Source organism: Arachis stenosperma, chromosome 10 (assembly GCF_014773155.1).
Source record: "Arachis stenosperma cultivar V10309 chromosome 10, arast.V10309.gnm1.PFL2, whole genome shotgun sequence".
In the NCBI taxonomy this organism is placed as follows: domain Eukaryota; kingdom Viridiplantae; phylum Streptophyta; class Magnoliopsida; order Fabales; family Fabaceae; genus Arachis; species Arachis stenosperma.
Genome location: NC_080386.1, coordinates 126549341 through 126571867, shown reverse-complemented (window position 1 = coordinate 126571867; position 22527 = coordinate 126549341). Strand labels below are relative to the sequence as shown.

The following is a 22527-nucleotide window of genomic DNA, read 5'->3' as shown; positions in this document are numbered from 1 at the left end:
TAAGGGTTACGGCCATCAGACACAGGATTGTTTTGACCTGAAGGATGCACTAGAACAAGCGATAAGGGAAGGAAAGCTAGCCGCGTTCTCCCACCTCATTAGGGAGCCGAGAAGACGCTATCGCGATCAAGACGAGGAAGGCAAAGCCCGTTCGACCAAACGGCGACAAGAACCCGAAGACAGAGACCACGGCCTCACTGTGATAAACGTGGTAACGGCCAAAAACGCCGCGCCAAGATCCCGGTCGGCACAAAGGAAAGACGTTAAGGTTTTGACGGTCTCATCCCCGCCAGTGCAAAGCTCAAAGAAGCCTCCCTCCATTTCTTTTGGCCCAAAAGACCAATGGTTCAACGACGCCCCGGAAAACCCCCCCATGGTCATTACGGCTAGGGTGGGAACCGGCCTCGTCAAACGGATCCTCGTCGACACAGGAGCCGATTCGAATATCATGTTCCGCAACGTATTCGACGCACTGGGGCTAAAAGATGCCGACCTGACGACTCACCAGCACGGGGTTATCGGGCTGGGCGACCACTTCATCAAGCCGGACGGAGTAATATCCCTACCAATCTCGGTGGGGCAAGCCCAAGGCCGGAGATCGGCGATGGCCGAGTTCGTAATCCTCCGAGACTCCACTGCCTACAACATCATCTTGGGAAGAAAAACAATCAACGATTTCGAAGCCATAATCAACACAAAGCTGCTGGTCATGAAGTTCGTTACCGACGACGGATCCATAGGGACCATAAGGGGAGACCTCGAGACGGCGGTCGCTTGTGACAACGCCAGCCTCTCCCTTAGAAAGAAGTCCAAGGAAGCATCCGGTGTGTTCCTAGCCGACCTTGATGCCCGAGTGGACGACAAGCCGAGGCCGGAACCAGAAGGGGATCTGGAGAAGTTTAGAATTGATGACGAAGTGGAGAAGTTCACATTCGTTAACAAGAACCTCCCACACGAGTTGAAGGAGCCCTTGATCGAAATGATAAGAGCCAACAGCGACTTGTTCGCTTGGACTCCAGCCGACATGCTGGGCATAGACCCAAAAATCATATCACATCATCTGGCCGTCAAGACGGAAGCACGCCCGGTGGCCCAACGGAGGAGAAAGATGTCGGCGGAGAGAGCAGAGGAGGTGGCCAGGCAGACGGCCAGCCTCCTAGAAGCAGGCTTCATACGGGAAGTAGACTACTCGACATGGCTCTCGAATGTGGTATTGGTGGGAAAACACAACGGCAAGTGGAGAATGTGCGTGGACTATTCCGACCTTAACAAAGCATGCCCCAAAGACTGTTTCCCTCTCCCTAACATAGACGCACTCGTCGATGCCGCGGCGGGATATCGGTATCTAAGTTTCATGGACGCTTACTCCGGTTACAATCAGATACCGATGCACCGTCCTGACGAAGACAAGACGGCGTTCATAACGCCAGGAGGAACTTTCTGCTACAAGGTAATGCCATTCGGCCTGGAAAATGTGGGGGCGACATATCAAAGGCTAATGAACAGGATATTCCACGACCTCATAGGGAAAACAGTTGAAGTCTATGTGGACGACATCCTGGCAAAAACAACACGACCTGACGATCTCTTGAACGACCTGGCAAGGGAATTCGCGTCCCTCCGTCAACACGGTATGCGGTTGAATCCCCTCAAGTGCGCCTTCGCCATGGAAGCTGGCAAGTTCCTGGGATTCATGATAACTCAGAGAGGGGTAGAAGCCAACCCAGAGAAATGTCAGGCAATACTCCAGATGAAGAGCCCGGGTTGTATCAAGGATGTCCAAAGGTTGGCAGGGCGGTTGACCTCACTATCCCGATTTCTCGGAGCTTCGGCAACAAAGACCCTGCCATTCTTTAACCTCATGAAGAAAGGGATGGCATTTGAGTGGACGCCCGCATGTGAAGAGGCCTTTCGGCACTTCAAGGAAATCCTGGCGGCGCCTCCCGTCCTCGGGAAGCCAAAGGACGGGGAACCACTATACCTATACCTCGCCATAACGGGTGAAGCCCTAGCCGCAGTTCTGGTACGGGAGGACGGAAAAACTCAACAGCCAGTCTATTTCATAAGTAGGGCCTTACAAGGAGCGGAATTGAGGTATAGCAAGTTGGAAAAGCTAGCCCTAGCACTCCTAACCTCCTCACGAAGGTTAAAGCAGTACTTCCAGAGTCACCAAGTCGTCGTCAGAACGGACCAAGGGATCCGACAAGTACTCCAAAAACCCGATCTAGCGGGAAGAATGATGACTTGGTCTATCGAGCTCTCCCAGTATGACATACGATACGAACCCCGGCAAGCCATCAAGGCGCAGGCGATGGCGGATTTTCTAGTAGAAGTAACGGGGGATCCAAGCGAAGAAGTGGGTACACGGTGGAAGCTCCATGTGGACGGAGCCTCCAACCAGACCTTCGGAGGTGCCGGAATCATCCTGGAAAGCCCGATTGGGGTTGTATACGAACAGTCGGTCAGATTCGAGTTTCCCATCTCGAACAACCAAGCAGAATATGAAGCCCTAATAGGAGGCCTAGCCCTAGCAGCAGAAGTCGGCGCAAGAAGACTAGAAATATGCAGCGATTCCCAAGTCGTCACCTCCCAAGTAAACGGTAGCTACCAAGCCAAAGACCCTTTGCTACAGAAGTACTTGGAAAAGGTCAAAAGCTTGAGCCAAAAGTTCGAAGAGGTCACGGTCCACCACGTACCTAGAGAAAGGAACACACGGGCAGACCTCCTATCAAAGTTAGCCAGCACAAAACCGGGAGAGGGAAACCGATCTCTCATCCAAGGCATGACAAGGGAACCAGCAATCACGCTGCACGTGACAAGCCTAAGTTCTTCATGGCTAGACCCCATCACCAACTTCCTAGAACACGGCAAACTCCCTAGTGATGAAAAAGATGCGGCGAAATTGAGAAGAAAAGCAGCCAAATACGCCGTCATCCAAGGACATCTGTTCAGGAAAGGGCTCAACCAACCCCTACTGAAGTGCCTACACCCCGACCAGACGGACTACGTCCTCAGAGAAGTCCATGAGGGCTGCTGTGGGCACCACATCGGAGGCAAGGCCCTAGCGAGGAAATTAATCCGAGCCGGATACTACTGGCCGTCGATGATGGCAGACTCCAAAGAGTTTGTCAAAAAATGCGTAAAGTGCCAACAGAACGCCAACTTTGCCAGGGCACCGGCTTCCGAGTTGAGCTTGCTAACGACCTCCCGCCCATTCTCCCAATGGGGAGTCGACCTCTTAGGACCTTTCCCAGTAGGCCCTGGGCAAGTTAAATACCTCATAGTCGCGATTGACTACTACACCAAATGGATAGAAGCCGAGCCACTAGCTAGCATATCCTCGTCCAATTGCAGGAAATTCATGTGGAGGCAGGTGGTAACGCGATTCGGGATACCGGAAGTCATCATCTCGGACAACGGCACGCAATTTACTGACAAAAAGTTCACGGAATTTCTCAATGGCCTAGGCATAAGGCAAAGGTTCTCCTCGGTAGAACACCCTCAGACGAATGGACAGGTGGAGTCCGCCAACAAGGTTATCCTTTCAGGGCTAAAAAAGAGGTTGGACAATAAAAAGGGTGCTTGGGCCGACGAATTAGCAGCGGTTCTCTGGTCCTACCGAACAACTGAGCAATCCTCCACCAGGGAAACACCCTTCCGACTAACGTACGGGGTGGATGCAGTAATACCCGTCGAGATCGGTGAACCGAGCCCGCGGTTACTCTTGAAAGGAGTAGAGGAAGCCGTAGAAAAAGACCTGATAGATAAAGCCAGGGAAATGGCCCATCTGACAGAAACAGCGCTAAAACAAAGAGTGGCCCTGCGCTACAACACCAAAGTGCTTAAGAGGGAATTCGAGCCAAATGACCTCGTCCTGAGGCGAAACGATATCGGCCTACCGACCCCCGGAGAAGGCAAGTTAGCGGCGAACTGGGAAGGCCCCTACAGAGTCAAAAAAGTGATGGGAAAAGGAGCCTTCAAGTTAGAAAGGCTTGACGGCAAGGAAGTCCCGAGAACATGGAATGCGGACAACCTGAGAAGATTCTACTCCTAGAGGATGACTCGACAAAGCGACCAATCAAGCTAAGTAGTTAATTTGCAAATTTAAATTCTGAACTTTCCGTAGTAATCCATGAGTCCTTTATGCGACTACCGAATAAGATATACTTGTGCAAATTTTCTTTCGTATATTGTTCCTTTTCCTTTTTTCCTAGGCAAATCACCCCACCACGACCCGACGACAACTCGCGGCCCCGGGATTGATCACCCCGGGAGCCCGTCAACCATCGCAGTTGAAAACGGCCACGCCAAAGGCCGCGACCTACTAATATAAGCGACGACCATAAACCAACAACGGTTAATAAAGACAATAATACAACCAGACGAATAAGAAAAAGTCTATCACAACAACTCGAGAAAACGACTTAAAAGGTCATCGTTCACAAGCCCAAAATAAAACGGCTAAAATTAAATTATCCACAAGCCAAAACGGCTAAAGCTAAAATTGTTCACAAGCCAAAACAAAGCGGCTAAACAAAAACTTTAAACAGAAAGATTCATCTCTTGGGAGCGTCGACAACTTTGCCATCCTGAATGACTTTGAGAACACCAATCGCCGACGTGTCAAACTCGGGGGCAATGACTTTGACCTGAGCCTTGAGAGCCTCCTCGGTCGCCAGGATCGCACCTTTCCCCTGCTTCAAGACATCTTTATACTTAGCTTTCCACGTTGCCAATTCGACCTCCACGGCCTGCTTTTCCTTCTCCATCTCGGCCACCCGTTTCTGTGCCGCGCCGACCTGACTCTCCAAAGTCATCTCGCGCTCGACAAGACGAGAAACCGTGGCACCCGACTCTTTCAACTTCTCCTCAGCAGTGGCGGCTTTCTTCTCGGCAGCAGTAGCCTTTTTCTCTGCGGCGTCGAGTTTCTCATTTGACTGAGTCAACTGCTCCCGGAGAGTTTCAACTTCACTTTTTAGTTCATTATTCGCTTTCCCAGCAGATTCCAACCTCCTGCGGAGGGACTCCATCCCGGATAGCTCAAACTCTGCCTTCCGGGCTATCACGGCGCCACGCAAGAGGGTACGGTACATCCACCTCGCTTGCCCGGCAAGGGAAGACTCCTGGAAGTGCTCCTCGGTCCCGGGGATCAGCTGGGAATCAATAAAGTTCCCGGCATCAAAGTTCCTCTCCATGACGGTAAGAGCTCCCTCGGGACTGGAGGACATCTTCCTCTTCCTCTTAAGGCTGGGGACCTCTTCCACCTCCTCATCGGCATCCGGGTTAGACACCAAACCCCCGGTGCCTATCACTTCACGAAAGGGGGAAGCATGAACTGCTGCGCCGCCCTCGACCTGGGGAGGTTGGGTCGAGGCCCCGATCCCGTCAACCGCGGCTTCTTGCTCGGAAGGAGCCTTGTCCTCCGAAGGGACTGCAGGCTTCGCGGAAGCAGATTTTTCTTTGTCCCCTTCGTCATCGCTGCCGCAGAGGAAAGTTTGAAACAAGTCGGGAAGGCCCGTCACTGACGCAGACATCTCCACTACAGGAAAACAAAGAAGATCGGTTAGTCGCCACAAAATATCAAGTAAAAGCAAAAAGGTAAAGGGCAAAGCACAAGTTTCTCACAAATATAATTACGACCGGACTCCCGGTCACCCATAAGGAGGTGGGGATTCACTTGATTCTTCCCAAAGACTGCCATTAACACCTCGGCGATCTGCTTATCCACCGCCGACATGCCATTATAAGTTACTTTAATAAATGTATTGGACCCTGCCCCGAAACTCCAATAGGTCGGGATGAGCCGTGCTCCCTCCGGCGACAACCAGAAGGGATGACGACCTTTGATAGGGCGGACCTTGAAGTATTTGTCCTTAAACCCATGATAAGAATCTTCAAACAGACCAAAAATCCTCCGACCCTGGGCAGATCGGAAGGACATGAACCCCTTTTTGTGCTTCCCCTCCTTCGAAGGGTTCGTAAGGTTGAAAAAGAAGAGAAAAACATCAACGGACACCGGCAGTTCGAGGTATTCACAAACCATCTCGAAACAGCGGATCGAGGCCCAACTGTTCGGATGCAACTGCGACGGCGAAACGGAAATTCGACCTAAGAGCGCCATTTGAAAAGCTGAGAACGGAATACGAACTCCGACTTGGGTAAACATGGCCTTGTAGAACCAAATCCAGTCGACAACTTGGCAAGGTTGGAAGTTGATTTCGTATAGGCGCTCGTGAGGGGCCGGGACGAAGACGTCATAATTGGCTTCCTCGTCAGTTCCCCCACACAAGTACTCGGCTTGTCGGAACTCGGTGAGCTCCTCCTCGCCCATTTGGTTGGGCGAATCCTTCACGTCTGAAACAACCCAGGCATAAGGATCATACGCCGCGGGGTTAACGAAAGCCCGGGAGACCGTGCGAGCCATACCTACACGGGGGGATCATCCAGTTAGTCTAAGAGATCGGTAGATCGGTTGCTCAGTTCAAGCACACCACTACTCCCCAACTAAGGACAAAACACTAGAGGCGGACAGGGAAAAGCCTACCCTGGAATGGCTCCCCCCCTAACACGTATAACCGCCATTGGAAGGCCACACAACAGCAACAAAACCAAACAACGAGCATACAAAAATAATGCATAAAAGGGCGAATGATTCGAAAGTTACCTAAATTGATGAAGAGAAGATGGAGTTGCAAGTCTGGAAAAATGCAAGAAGGATGAACAAAGGCACCGCAGCAACGCTCTGAAATCTCGCAATAGGGAAGAGGAAGGAGAGGAATGTGAAGTGTGGAAAAGCACAGAAGCACAAAACCGAACGTTTAAAAACTGCTCCCCCAAAGCGCGAAACACCTGGGGGCAGAATAGTCTTTTCAAACAGGGTTTTTCCACCCCATTATGAGCATTCAATGCTCGGCACGAGGAACGAAGCGACGAAACGGTTGCTTATGCAACCAAGGGACACGCGCGTTGGGGGCATATCCTTCCCACGAGCGGCCGACCAGACGAGATGCGAGACGGCACGCCATTGGTAGCTCCCACGACTACCATTGGCGTGTGGGGGCACTGTTACGGCCTGGCCCAAGTTCCGCACGGGTCGACCCGACCCAAGCTCCACCCGACCCGGCTGCGCGCCCTCCAACCGACCCGGACACGCGTCCTGTACGGCTCACACGCGGCTGCAGGACAACGTCCTTGAGAATATGGGCCTGTCCCCATGAGGGACCCACTACTGACATGTATATAAAGGGAAGATTGGCTCTTCCCACGGGGTACGTCATATCCTTTCACCTCACCATTCTGCCCGCCTGCACATCGCTGACTTGAGCGTCGGAGTGTCTTTGCAGGTGGCACCCCCCTCATCCTCTCTCCAGGACAAGTGCTCGTCTGCTCAACTAACCCGCAACCAGCGCGCCCAAGGCTAAGGCATCCTCACCCCCTCACTTGCACACCCGACCTGTCCGGAACCCGACAACCGAACAACTTCAATTCAATTATATTGTTTAATCATTATTCTCAACATTTATGCCACGTTCAATGTTCTACACAGAGATAAATTAACTTTATAGACAAACATTTATGTTTTGTTATTAGTGACTAAGCCAAACCTTTCTTATGTGTGCTTTTTTTGGGTATAGATTGGTTTTTTAAATCAATGACCAGAGTTGAATACAAACGAACTTGGGCCAGAATGAAGCCTCAATTACAAGAGGTGCAGTCTTTTTTTTTACTTCTTGGTTTTTCAAAGGACAAATGGCCCGTGAGTCTAAATTTTATTTAAGAATTTATTGTTGGTCAATAAGTTATTGCATGTATAAAACCTAAATCTGTTAGGGTGTTGAGTCCGTTTGAAAAATAGTAAAAGCTATTTTTTTTACTTTTGAATTATGAAAAGTCACAATACGAGTATTTGGCACTATTTAAAAAAAATATTTTAACTTCTCAAAAAGTTAATTCACAACTTTTTGAAAAAGTAGAAATATATGACCTACCGTTCTCGATAAATCATTCTACCATTTCTCTAGAAAAATTGACTTTAAAACAAAAAAATTTACTTTTATTTTTTGCTCTGGCCCTCCACTACTATTTTTACGCAAGGTTCCATCTCTTAGAAGCACACTATCATTTTCACTCAATGTTACATCTGCTGGAAGTATTGGCCCGTCACCACCATTTTTACATAATGATTCATCTGCAAAAAGTATTGACCTTCCAACACCATTTTAAAACAATGTTATATCTGAATCACCTTCTTCATATATTTTTTTCAGTTATTTTTTTTTATCATTTTACCACTCTATTTTTATTATTAAATTTGTATTTAAGATTGTGTGTGATATGAAATCTTAGTTTTAATTTTATTTTTTTCACATGTGATATTATTTTTATATAGCTTGCTATTATTTTTATAGTTAGTTATAACAAGTTCTTGGTTATTTATCCAAACGCTACAACTTTAAAATAAGTACTTTTATAACTAAAAATCCAAAATACAAAATAACTTATTTATAAGTTACTATTAATAAAAGTCCTTATACGATTAAGCTCTTTTTCTAAAAGAACTTATTTAAGTTGTTTATCTAAACTGGACTATTCCTTTTGGTGTTCCAAGCTTTTTTGCTTTGTTGTTGGCTACTGCTCTATTTTAGATTAATAGCCCAACAAAATTTATATATATGAATCTTTGTTTATTTGATGCTGAAATTTTTTTTATTATTGTTTTTGGGATGGGGGCTGGCTTGATAATATTTTATTTCATCAATTGCAACCAAAACGCACGTACTTAGAATTATCATAGAGCAATTCAATGATTCTTTAATTCTTTGATCATTTTGCCATATTATAGTATCTTCATCAATGTATTAACATTTTTTTTATGCAAAGAAAGTAGAATAGATTCTACAGAATTGAAGAAGATAGTATTCTTGAATATGAATTCTATAACAATCTGAATAGTTGAATCACTAGTTCATTATATGTTGTATATAGGGATGGCCAAAAACCTTGAACCCAAGGATACCTATTGAGATTATCCAAAGTTTTAACGGAACTCGCCAAATCCCCACGGGAATGAGGACTCCCCCCCTCCCCCCCAATAAATGGGAATGAAAGACAGAGATTGAGGTACCCGTTTAATGGAAACATGTGAAATTCCTGCGAAGAAAAATTTACTTAAATATCCTTATACACATAACAAATACGATAAAAATAATAACATAGAATTAGTACTATAATGACAAAAAAAATTACATGTATATTATTCGAATAGGTTATGATGGCTGAATAAGTATAAAATTTGAAAAGAACAAAACAAGTAAAGATGCCGGAACTATCGTACTATTATTGGAGCCCTGAAAGTGTTCGGTATTGTTGAATGATGGTGATAAAAAAAATTATTTGGAGAGAAAAATTAAAATTGAATGATGACGATGGAAAATTAGGAATAGGAAGGATATATGCAGGAAAAATTAGTATTTGGAGGCAAAATTAGTGAACACTCAGAATTCTGTATTGTTTCACTTTAACATCCCCATAACAAAATTCCAAGCCAGTTACTTTTTTCAAAATGCTAATAATTAGAGACTTAGAGACAATGGAATAATGTCTACACAAGAAATAACGAAGTAATTTATCTAAGAATTAACAGAAAAATATTCTCCAAAAAAGTATTTCATAATGTACATATTTTCAGCAGGAGCAATTTTCAAGCAATACAACTGAGTAGCATTAACTAAGAAAATGGCCAAAAATCTTGAGATAACTAAACCATATTACCTTGACTCGATGTTGCTTAGGTTGATGAAAAGAGGGGACATGCATTTTAGAAGGAGGGTTTATTTTTAAGATGGAAGTGAAAACTATATTGCTTAAAAATAAATCCTTAGTACCTATTTAAATTTCCTTATATATATACCCATGAAAGATGAAATCGCTGACATATGTACCTATAGTAGACCGAAACTGATTGTGTACCCATGCAAGATGCGCTCCGTGTGACAAAAATACCCTGTCTTGGTTTGATACTAGCTTCGTGATTATTCGAACCTACGTGGCACTCCAACCCCTCAAAGCCCAATCTACGTGGAATTAAACTTTTTTTTGTTACTAAGGGTTTGGAGATTGAAGAACATTTCGCAGGAGAGGAAAGTTGTGCCCTAGCAGAGGTTGACCGTTGCCGTCGCTTCGTTCCCCAGTCGGAGAAGCCGTGTGAAGCACTCCCAAGTGAACACCCTGAAACCAAGGGTTTTGTCATCGTCATCCCTAACTCGGAGAAGACGTCTCTAGCAGTATGAAGCCCTCAGCACGAATACGTAACCAGGAGTCTCCTCGTCGACGGCGCAGAGGTCACTACTTTTGCTGCGCTAGCGAACAGAGGTATCTCATAGCCATTGTTGATTAATTTCATGTCATTGCCACTAGTTAGACATATTCTATTACCTAATCAAATCCTGTAATTGCTGAGAAATGCTAGAAAAGTTGGTTTAAAGTTTGTGTTACCTGTGGTTATATACAATATTATCTTAGCTTGTGTTGGTTAATTTCACTTCTAGGAATGGCCACCATCCATATAACATTGTGTATTAATCATAGAGGACAGTTTAAGAGAGGACCGGGTGGGATAATTAGTTATACTGGTGGTGAAGTCACAGAAATCAATAAGGTTAACGTTGATACACTCAAAGGTTTTTTCATATCTGATTTGCTGAAGGACATTGAATATACATCCGTTATTGATTTTTACTGGCTAGAACCTGGCAAGGAGGTTGATGATGGGTTGAGGGCTCTAAGGGTTGATATGGACACAGTTAGAATGTATGAGGTAGCCGTGAAAAATGGTAACAAAATAAATGTTTATACAGAGCATCAGGTGGACCAGCCTGTGTTAGTTGAGGAGAACAATATGACTCCGTCAAAGAGGAGAATAAAGACATGTGCCAAAAGGGTTCCAACCCCAAAGAAGAGTCCAAAAAGAAGATTGCTAGTAGTGGAAGATGATGACGATGCTGAAATTGTAGGTCATGTGCAAGTTGTGAAAGAGGACCAAAGAAGGGGTGAGGCCCAGAACAGGGAAGAGGTCCATAAAGAAAATAAACAGACTGAAGTTGAGGCTCAAAAAGAGGACAGTCTAAGTATGCCCCAGGAGACAGCAGATCCACCACTAGCATCATCCCATGAAGCAGGACAGGTTTCTTAGCCTCCTCCAACACCTGTCCTACCAGATCAGCCACCATCAAGTCAATCCCAACCTTCCCAGCCACCATTTGAAGAAGATCAGCAACCACTACGGACTGATTGTTCAGATCCAGCCCCGCAGTCTGAAGCCAATATTTCTGAACCTCTTGCACCTGAACAACTAACCGAATACATCCCACAGCCATGTAGGAATCCACTTTCACAATCGATCCCTGAGTCAGGCCGACCCTCTGATTCCAATAGGACCCCCCAAAATAATCAAAGCAATCCTTCAGATGAGGTTGATGGACGGGCAAAGGTGAACAAGAAGAGATCAACAAGGAGGCCTCCCCCTACATGGCAATCCTTTATCCCGAACCCTGATCCGGACAAGCCGCCAACCTTCTATGTGCCAGTTGAGGAGGATTATTTTTTTGATGAAAATCCTAGACATCATTGCTATTCGTCAGAGGACTTGCATAGCATAGCAAGTGACAATGATACTAAGCAGACTCCAGTTTTTTCTCAGAACAATGCTAATGCCCCGGTTAGCCAGGTGCGGTTGGAGTTGGGGATGGAGTTTGAGACTCTCAACCATTTCAGGAAGGCCGTCCAAAAGTTTAATATCAACATTGGAAGGAGCATATTCTTTGCTCGTTGTGATTCAACAAGATCAAAGGCTATATGCTACGATGAGGACTGTCCTTGGCAAATCTATTGTGCCAAGAGAACATTTTCCGCAAGTTATCAGGTAAAGACCTTTGTAAATGAACACACTTGCAGCAGAGACAATCACTGTAAAGTCAGCAGATGGAAAATGGGTAATAAATGAGCTAGACAACCAAACTTGACAGTGAGAAAGGCTGACCAATACTTCAGAGCTGAGTATGATGTACTAATCAATGAGAGAAAAATTTACAGATCTATGAAGAAGGCAAAGGAGAGGATTGAGGGTTCCAGGATTGTACAGTATACACGACTTCGTGATTATGCTAATGAGATACTGAAGACTAACCCTGGCTCGACAGTAAGGATACACACGAATCCTATGCCTGATTCGAATCCTCTTTTTCTGAAGATCTATGTATGCTTTGATGCGTGCAAGAAGGGATTTGTGGGTTGTTGTAGACCTTTAATAGGATTGGATGGGACCTTTCTTAGAGGGTATTATGGGGGGCAGTTATTGACAGCAATAGGACAGGATGTAAATAATCATATCTATCCTATTGTCTATTCAATTGTGAAATCATACAACAAAAAATGTTAGAACTGGTTTTTAGAGATACTTCAGGAGGACGTGGAAGATTTTCAGGCGAACGGGTTTAACTTCATGTCAGATATGCAGAAGATATATTTTTTTTATGAATTTTGATTCATGTACTACAATAAAATCTGGTGTATACCGTAATAAATGTGCTTATTTAGAGTTATTTTGATGTATGTTCTTCTATATCATTATGCATGTTTAGGATAATTGATGTATACTGACGTGGCCAAATGTTATTAATTGTGAACATATGTTAATTGCTGATGTGAGATTTTAGGATAATTTATTTTATTTTATTTGGGTATGAACCAAAACCTATTGTAAACATATGTTAATTGTAAACATATGTTAATTGCTGATATGTTAATTATTTTACACCTAGCTACATGCTACATGCTACATGCATCCTATTTTTAAATTATTGGGATGGGGGCTTGCTTGCTTCGATGAGAATATATTATGAGATTTCATGTCATCAATTGCAACCAAAACACATATACTTAGAGCTATCATAGAGCAATTCAATGATTTTTTAATTCTTTGATCATTTAGCCATATTATAGTATCTTCAATATATTAACATTTTTTGAGACAAAGAAAGCAGAATAGATTTTGCAAAATTGAAAGAAGATAGTATTCTTAAATATGAATTCTATAACAATCTAACTAGTTAAATCGTTATACGATTATATATTAATTCGGCCAAAAAAACTTACATCCGTAAATATTTGTTGGGATTATCCGTGACTGAAGGCTAACGAGTATCCGCCGCAAAATTTTCACGGAGATGAGGATTCACCCCGCTGATGAATAAAAATGAGAGACAGAAATTGAAATACCTGCTTTACGTGAATGTGAATTTTTTATAAAAAAAATTTACTTAAATACCCTCATATACATAACAAATACGATAAAAATAATAACATAAAATTTGTACTATAATGACAAAAATTAAATAACATGTATAGGTTATGATGGCCGAGTAAGTCACGTTGACAAAAAATAATATAATTGACTTTTGAAATAAAAATTTGCCAAACAAATAATTTTAAGAGTGAATTATCAATCTGGTCATGTCTGTTTCTCATAACGAGAACGCGATCTCTTAAGAAAAAAACAATCCACTTCGGTTTCTGTTCTTTATTTTGTGACACAATGCGGTCTCTATGACTATTTCTCCATCAATTCTGAACAAAAAATGCTGACGTGTCAGGTTCAAAAATGAACACAGACCTAATTGTCTCTAAATTTAAATTGGTTAAGAGTTTAATTATCCATATTTTTTAAACGATATCTTTTTCAAATTATTTTTTATTCATTATATTAATATTCTTTTTCAATAAATTATTGAATATATGGTATAATAAATACAAAATAATTAATAAATTATTTAAATTTAAAAATATTATTTATTATGAAACTAAATAAATAATTTTCAAATATAATTTTAAATATATAAATAATAAATATTAAAATACGATTAATATATTAATAATAATAATAATCCTATGATATACTATTAGTATTATGATCTAGATAATTTTTACAATAAATTGAAAACTAATGAACATATTATTTGATATATAATAAATTTTTTTGAGTAATAACAACTTTAATTTTTTATCTCTCTAAACTAAATTAATAATTTTATTTGATATTTTTACTTAACATACATTAGGAGTAGACTACTAATACTAAATGAAATATATATATATATATATATATATATATATATATATATATATATAGAGACTATTTATAAACTCAACAAACTCAAAGTATCAATAATATTAATAATATATATTGTCAGAAGGCTACAGATCAATGAAGATTTATCAATATAAGAATAATGTGGATTGATTAAAATTTTATGTATATTAAAATTCAATTAAATTTACATATATTTTACTCAAAATCAAGTATTATAATCTAGATAATTTTCACAATAAAGTGAAAATTAATAAACATATTATTTGATATATAGTAAAATTTTTCTGTATAATAACAAATTTAATTTTTTATCTCTTTAAACTAAATTAATAATTCTATTTGATATCTTTGCATTAAATTAATAACCCTAATATCATAGGTCATTATTAATGTATTAACCGTATTTTAATGTTTATTATTTATATATTTAAAAATTATATTTCAAAACTATTTATTTAATTTTATAATAAATGATAATTTTTAATTTTAATAATTTATTACTTAGTTTGTATTTATTATATCATATATTCAATAATTTATTTTAAAAAAATATTAATATAATGAATAAAAAAATAATTTAAAAAAGATATCATTTAAAAAATAACGACAAATAAATCGCTAACCAATTTAAATTTAGAGATAACTAAATTCCTGTCCGTTTTTGAATCTGATACGTCAGTATTTTCCGTTTAGAATTGACGAAGAAACAGTCACAGAGACCGTTTTGTCTCACAAAATAAAGAATAGAGACCGAAGTGGATCGTATTTTTTTTAAGAGGGCGCATTATCATTCTGAGAAATAGATAGGGTCAGATTGATAGTTCACTCAAATTTTAAAGTAAAGCATGAGTATTAAATTTGAAAATAACAAAAAAAGGTCCAAAGATGCTGGAGGTGTAGTACTATTATTGGAGTCCTGAAAGTGTTCACTATCGTTGAATGATGGTGATAAAAAAAATTATTTGGAGAGAAATTATGATTGAATGATGATCGAAAATTAGGAATTGGAAGGATATGTGCAGGGAAAATTAGTATTTGGAGGCAAAATTAGCGAACACTCAAAATGCAAATTTTTCTTCGGATATGAAACCAAATTTTAGTTTAAAAATAAGTGAAAATGATAGCGATATGATTAAAGATCCTTTGAGAAAATAGAAGCAAACATAGAAAATAAAGCCAAGTAAACTCAATAAGAATGGAGTTAAACCCCAAAATAGTCCCTGAAATTGGCGTTTTGTACTAAAATCGTCTCCGAGATTCCAATTGCACCAATTACATCCTTAAGATTGAAAAAAATGCACCATATTAGTCCCTGACCTATTTTTCATTAACGACGTGATGACATGGCATGATGACATGGATTTTATGTGACACGTGTCACTTCATGATTTGGCTACGTGTAATGATATGATGATGTGGTGACCAGTGACACATGGCATGCTGACGTAGATGGTTGTGTCACGTGTCACAATGTTATTTGGCCACGTGTCGTAATAGTATTCGTCCACGTGTCATCCATTATGCCATCGTTGTATATGCACCAAATTAGTCCCTCACTTTTCATTAAGTGATTTATTTTAGTCCTTAAAATTGAATGTCGTGCACCAAACTAGTCCCTTCACAAATTTTTTCTCATTTTTTTAAATTTAAAATTTTAATATCTTGGATACACTAATTTCAATTCTATTTTTTCATATATCGTTTAAATACAAGTGCTTTTATAAAAAATTTTAAGATTTTAGTTTTAATTATATAATTTTTTTAATAATTTAATATTGGTAAATTTTGTAATATATAAATATGTTATTATAAAAAAAATAATTATATGATTGATTAGACACATTTTTTTTTCATAAAAAAACATATATTTTTAACAAGAAATTAATAATTAAAATAAACATTTTTTTCTTATGAAATATACGTTTTCGTTATGTATAAATGAGCTAGATTGAAGGAACTTCAAGCACCCTCACTATCACCTTTGACCTCTGCAGTATAGACGAAAGAGGTCAGAGATGGTAATGAGGGAAGCTTGAAATGCCTTCACGTCAACTCCGAGACGGCGGCTATTAGAGGTATCCGCAAGAAAAAAAATATTTTATAAAAATACTGAAAGAGGTCTAAGATGGTAGTGAAGGTGTTTGAAAAGCCTTCACGCAACTCCAAGTCGGCGATTAGGGTATTCGCAAGAGAAAAAATATTTTATAAAAACATTTATTTGAAGAACATGTGAAAAAATAGAATTGAAATTAATGCATTCAAAAATATTGAGAAATTTGAATTTATAGAAAAAAATGAGAAAAAACTGGTGAAGGGACTAGTTTGGTGCACGACATTCAATTTCAGGGACTAAAATGAGTCACTAAATGCAAAGTGAGGGACTAATTTGGTGCATATACAACGATGGCATAATGGATGACATGTGGACGAATACTGTTGCAACACATGGCACAACCGAACACGTGACCAAATAACATTGTGACACGTAGCACAACCATCTACGTCAGCATGCCACGTGTCACTGGTCACCACATCATCATATCATTACACGTGGCCAAATAATGAAGTGACACATGTCACTTACAGTCCACGTCATCATGTCATATCATTACGTCGTTAATGAAAAATAGGTCAGGGACTAACATGGTGCATTTTTTTCAATCTCAGGGACGTAATTGATGCAATTGGAATCTCAGGGACGATTTTAGTATAGAACGCCAATCTCAGGGACCATTTTAGAGTTTAACTCATAAGAATGAGATAGATAGATATTTGGAAGATGATGTAACCAAAGATTTTAATAGATTTGATGTATTGAGGTGGTAGAGAAGAAAAACACTTAAGTATCGTGTTCTCATGACTAGAAATATATTAGTCATTCATGTTTTTTACTGTAATATCTGATTCTACTTTCTACTATATTGTATTAACTAGACTATATCTAAAGTCACATGACATTATTATTTATTTAATTCAAATTCAATAATATATAAGACAATAATAAACAATATAATTCAAATTCAATAATATAAAGAATTATTACATGTATAATATAATAACTTCTTATAAATTGATTAGGTGAAACTTAACCTATGATATCTTGCAGGAACTAATACTAGAAAATTAACAATAAATAATAAATTATCATATAATATTGACACAAAAAATTATTATATAATATAGTAAATTTTATATTTACATTTCATAATAAATACTACATATAAAATATACTAGCGGTCACAATTTATAGCGCCAACAATTACCAGCACCAAAAATTTTAATATAGTTAACCATTTTTTCTTCTGCTCCAAGGTAGAATCGCAACTTGTTAATGACATAACAAAAGTTAAATTACCTATGCCTACAAATGGTAAAACCTGAAAAGAACTGCATTGTAGATTGCATAACGAAAACTGAAAAAAAAATAATAAATAAAAAATACTATTCAACTTGAGCTCCCATTTTGTATGTCAGTGAAAATGAACAAAGAATTGGTTAACTATATTAAAATTTTCCCTTTCTGTAGAGACTCAAACAACTCTTGATGACAGAGCCATCTTGTTCTTGATGAACTTGCAATATCCAAAACACATTGTATATTCATATACTCTCACCATAAAGCAAAATTATGCCCTTTGCAGTATCAAATGTTTATTTGGAGTACTGTTTGCTCAAGTCTAAAACTGTTTTATGCAGCACGCACCACACAAAGTTAGAATGGAAGTATATAAATGAAGAACCAAATTATAATGCAAAGATTGGCTTTGCAAAGTTTATAGCAACAGCAATATTTCATCCGTTTGAGATGAAGTGATTTTTGAAGTTTAAAATCTAGTGAGTATGGGTTCAACTAGAAACCAAATAAGTTGAGAAGAATTCTAGTGTCTCACAATTGATTACGAAAGGGGCCAAATACAAATCAATGTATAAAGGAAAATTCACACTAGAGAGCTTCAGCATAGTTTGGATTAACTTGTAGCCAACAAGCATTATCTACTCAGATGGAAGAATCAAAAGTCAACAAGCATTATCTACTCAGATGTTAATTCCTACTAACTCACAACTAATTTGGGTTAATCAACTCCTAAACGAAAACAAGCAATGGAACCAACAGCTCATTGCAGAACAATTCAGTACAGATATTGCACAGAATATTTTACAAACTGAAATTGGGGAAGGGGATGATTCAGTTATCTGGCCAAGGGAGAAAAAGGGTTGCTACACCGTGGCTTCAGGATATTTACTGGCGCACTAGTTCTACCACCCTCCACTCGAGCTGATGCCACTCCACTGCCGGCAGAAGAAGCTCTGGACTTCTATTTGGGACCTGAAAGTGCAGCCGAAAATAAGAATCTTCTTCTGGAAAGTAATGCACAAGGGATTGCCAGTGAACCAACAACTCCATGGAAGAATCAGAACAATACCCCCAACCTGTCGAAGATGTACCGCGATGGAAGAAACAGTCCAACACTGCATAATTAGCTGGGGTCAGTCATGGTTCACTTGGCTCAGACCCGAAATTGGAGTCCCTGGAAGTCAAACGGACCAAGAAGTATGGCAACAGTGGATGGAGTTAATGAGAAGTTGAAAAGAAGCAGAAATGGCGTGAAGAAATTGAGAGAAGCTGCAAACACCAATACAAGATCAAAATCAGTTTCATAAATATGAAATATTCAGCAATAAAACTATATCATAGTCCAATATCTGATTGAAAATAAATAAATAAATGCAATAATTATGCAAAGAAATTCACCAAATAAAATCAACTGCAATTCCAAAGAATTCTATATTGTTTCACTTTTAACATTCCCATCTCAAACACCACATAACAAAACTCCAAGCTAGTAACTTTTTTTAAAATGCTAATAAACAGAGACAATAGAATAATGTCTACACAAGAAATAACGAGGTAATTTATCTAAGAATTAACAGAAAAACATTCTCTGAAAAAGTACTTCGTCATGTACATACGTTCAACAGAAGCAATTTCCAAGCAATACAACTGAGTAGAATTAATTAAGAAAATGGCCAAAAATTTTGAGATAACTGAACCATATTAACCTTGACTCGATGTTGCTTAGGTTGATGAAAAGAAGGGACATGCATTTTAGAAGGTGGGTTTATTTTTAAGATGGAAGTGAAAACTATATAGCCTAAGAATAAATCCTTATTACCTACTTAAATTTCCTTTTACAACAATTCCCAGAGGATTCAATCAAATAAACAATAGCTCATGGTTGCTTATGATAAAACAGTCATAGGAATTAGTTTGATATATACATATATTTGGTATCTACAAAGTTACGGAAAAATAAGTTGCATAACAGAATAACAGAGAACAAACAACAAAACAAAATTTTCAATCTTTTTAAGTTTTGCTTGTTTGTAGCATGATAAATATATGATCTCAGAGAATAACAGTAAAGAACACTCAATTGCTATAAAGAGATCTTAAACACTAAGTCTGTAAGCTATAACTAGGAATATCATCTAAAGAATCAATAAAGTAGTGGAATTAAAAAGGATGATAGCAATTGCAAATATCAAAAGTGCAAATTTATATTGATGTTATGGCATTGCCAAAGTCCTCTGACCCAACAGACACAGAATTTACAGAACTATGATACATATTCAGCAACAATGAGATGTAATTTCAATTTGAGCTGATGTACCTTACCTTCTTTTATCAATTTAATAAGCCTCTAGCAACCATTTCCCGAAGAAATTTCTCCGCCATGTCGTTCTCATCTTTTTCAAACAAAGCACGAATAACAGTTTCAAAAGTCACAGCATTTGGTAAGCAACCATTGTGTTCCATTTCCGACAGCAGGGCCAATGCTTCTTCAAACAAGCGCTCTCTGCAGAGCCCATTGATCATAATAGTGTATGTCCTCACATTTGGAGGATAGCCTTTCACAGAAAGATCTTGAAAAATCTCTTTCGCAACTACAAGTCTTCCACCTTTGCATAGGCCATCAATAAGTACATTGTACGTGCATATATTTGGATCAATGCCACTCTCTTTCATTTGCTTGAATAACATAAGTGCCTTGTCAACTTGTTGGTTTTTGAACATCCCATCCAACAAGGAACTGTAAGTGACTACATCAGCAGGTGGACCTCTTTCGTGCATCTTGACAAGAAGCTCCAAAGCACAAGAGATTCTCTTCGATTTGCTCAAGCCATCAATAAGAGTGTTGTAAGTTACTGTGTCTGGAACCAAGTTCTTGTGACGCATTTCTTCGAAGAGATTCAAGGCTTCATTGACCATTTTACTTTTGCAGAAGCCATTAATCATGATACTGTAACTTTGAACATTGGGTGACACTCTAATTTGGGCCATTGTGTTGAATATATATTTTGCCTTATTTACCTGGTTAACCAAACAATATCCATCCATTAAGCTGTTATAAGTAACCACATCTGGTTTCACACCATGTTTTGCCATTACAGCCAATACACTCTTAGCATCTTTGATCTTTCCTTCCTTGCATAGCCCATCGATCAAAATACTATACGTACGAACATTTGGAGTAATGTTTCTAAGCACCATATCACTTAACAAATCAATGGCTTCCTTATATTGACCCACAAGACACAATCCAAAAATGAGAGAACTGTATGTGACAACATCAGGAGAAATTCCCTTAGCAAGCATTTCAGAAAATAAATGAAAAGCCTGACTTACAAGTGTATCCTTGCAGAGGCTATCAATAATTGCGCTGTAGATGAAGACATCAGGAGCAATCCCATACTGTGGGATCTTTCTCAACACTTGAATAGCAGCTGATGTGTGTCCGGTCTTACAGAGCCCATTGATCAAGGTCCCATAAGTGACTTGATTAAACTGAAATCCATGAGCCAGCACTCTGTCATGAAAGTGCAGTGCTTTTTCAACATTACCACAGAGACAGAGACCTTTAACGAGTGTATTCAATGTTATGGTATCAGGTTGATAATCCATTCTGAAAATCTTGGCCAATACAGAGAAAGCAAGCGTCATACGACCCATGCCGCAACAACAATTAATTACGATGCTCAAAGTAAATAAGTCGGGAGCGATTCCTCTGGCTTGCAATTGCTGAAAAAGGGAAACGGCGGCGTGGAAATGCTTCGTCTTGGAAAGAGATCCCAAAATCTTGTTAAATTGGATGATGGAAGGAGTACGACGCATAGAGAGCATGCGAGTGAAGGAATCAACAGCTTCATCAACTTGGCGAGTGGATGGGGGCTCAGAATGAGAGTGAAGGGATGAGATTGAAGATGAAGAGGAAGGGAAGGATACAAAATTAGGGATTTGGAGAAGAGAATACCTAAAAATGAAAGTTATCCTTGAGGTTGAGGATGACAACATTTTAGGTTGTGTTTGGCAACCACGTTGGAGAGGATAGGAGTGCGTTTGAACTTCTTGAAAGTTTCACTTTTATGTTTGGCAATTTTTGTTTTTCTAAATGCAGAAATGATTCTGCCTTTGAACGCACGTTCAGGAGAAGCTAAAATTTGTAGCTTCTGCGTTTCACGTTCATGGTTGGTGATCACCCTTAAAAAATTAGATGAAAAATTTATTTATTTTTTACCAACCATACCCTCCATTTTCTTCTATAAAAAAGATTAGTTCTTTATAGTTCTTCCTACTTCTTCATAATTCTTAGTTACAACTTTTTTTCATCAAAATAGTTCAGATTTGTTTCAATTACCAGCAAATTAAATATTTTAATTTTTATTATATTTAATATTCATTTTTATATTTTAATTTTTATATTTTTTATTTATATTTTTTATTTATATGATAAATATTTTTATATTATTTGTGTAGTGCTCTTTTATTCATATGACAAATGTAGTTAACTTTTTTTTATGATATTTTTATTATTTTTTGTTCATATAAATTCTTTTTTTCTATCTTTTTCTTACATTGTATTTATGTTGTGTATGAAATTTTTTATTTTTTTATTTGATTTTATTGTAATTTTTTGTTCATATGATATATGTTGTTGGTTTTATGAAATTTTTATAATTTCTTATCATTTTTTTTCTATTCTTTGATGTACTCTATTTTTGTTTTGTATTAATTTTATTTATTTATTCTGACTTTGTAATATTTATAATTGTAATTATTATATACTACGTTTATTATCAAAATTTTGTATAATATAAATTATGATCCTATAAAAAAAAGGACAAATAAATAAAAAATTAATTATAAATAATAATAGAGTCATAAAAATAATAAAAATTTATAGTCTAAAATAATACTAAATTAAAGAGTACTGACTAGAAAAATTATAGAATATTTTCTTTTTGTTTGATATTATAAAATTTATAATACTCTTTTTCATATTTTTATTTTTTATTGTATTTATTTTATTTATATAATAAAT

At 38.6% G+C, this 22527-nt stretch overlaps 2 protein-coding genes across 2 annotated transcripts; one reads left to right on the top strand and one right to left on the bottom strand.

The window, feature by feature from the left end:
• The first annotated feature begins 1453 nt into the window (after window positions 1-1453).
• LOC130957664 (uncharacterized) lies at window positions 1454-4054 on the top strand. The gene has a single exon (XM_057884512.1). It carries the CDS (start codon window positions 1454-1456, stop codon window positions 4052-4054), a length of 2601 nt encoding a protein of 866 aa, XP_057740495.1.
• A 13835-nt stretch (window positions 4055-17889) lies between these two features.
• LOC130957663 (putative pentatricopeptide repeat-containing protein At1g12700, mitochondrial) lies at window positions 17890-21500 on the bottom strand. Its single transcript, XM_057884511.1, has 2 exons — window positions 19824-21500; window positions 17890-18770 (listed from the first exon to the last, which is right to left on the bottom strand). Exon 1 carries the CDS (start codon window positions 21498-21500, stop codon window positions 19833-19835), a length of 1668 nt encoding a protein of 555 aa, XP_057740494.1. The 3' UTR covers window positions 17890-18770; window positions 19824-19832.
• Window positions 21501-22527: the final 1027 nt, after the last annotated feature.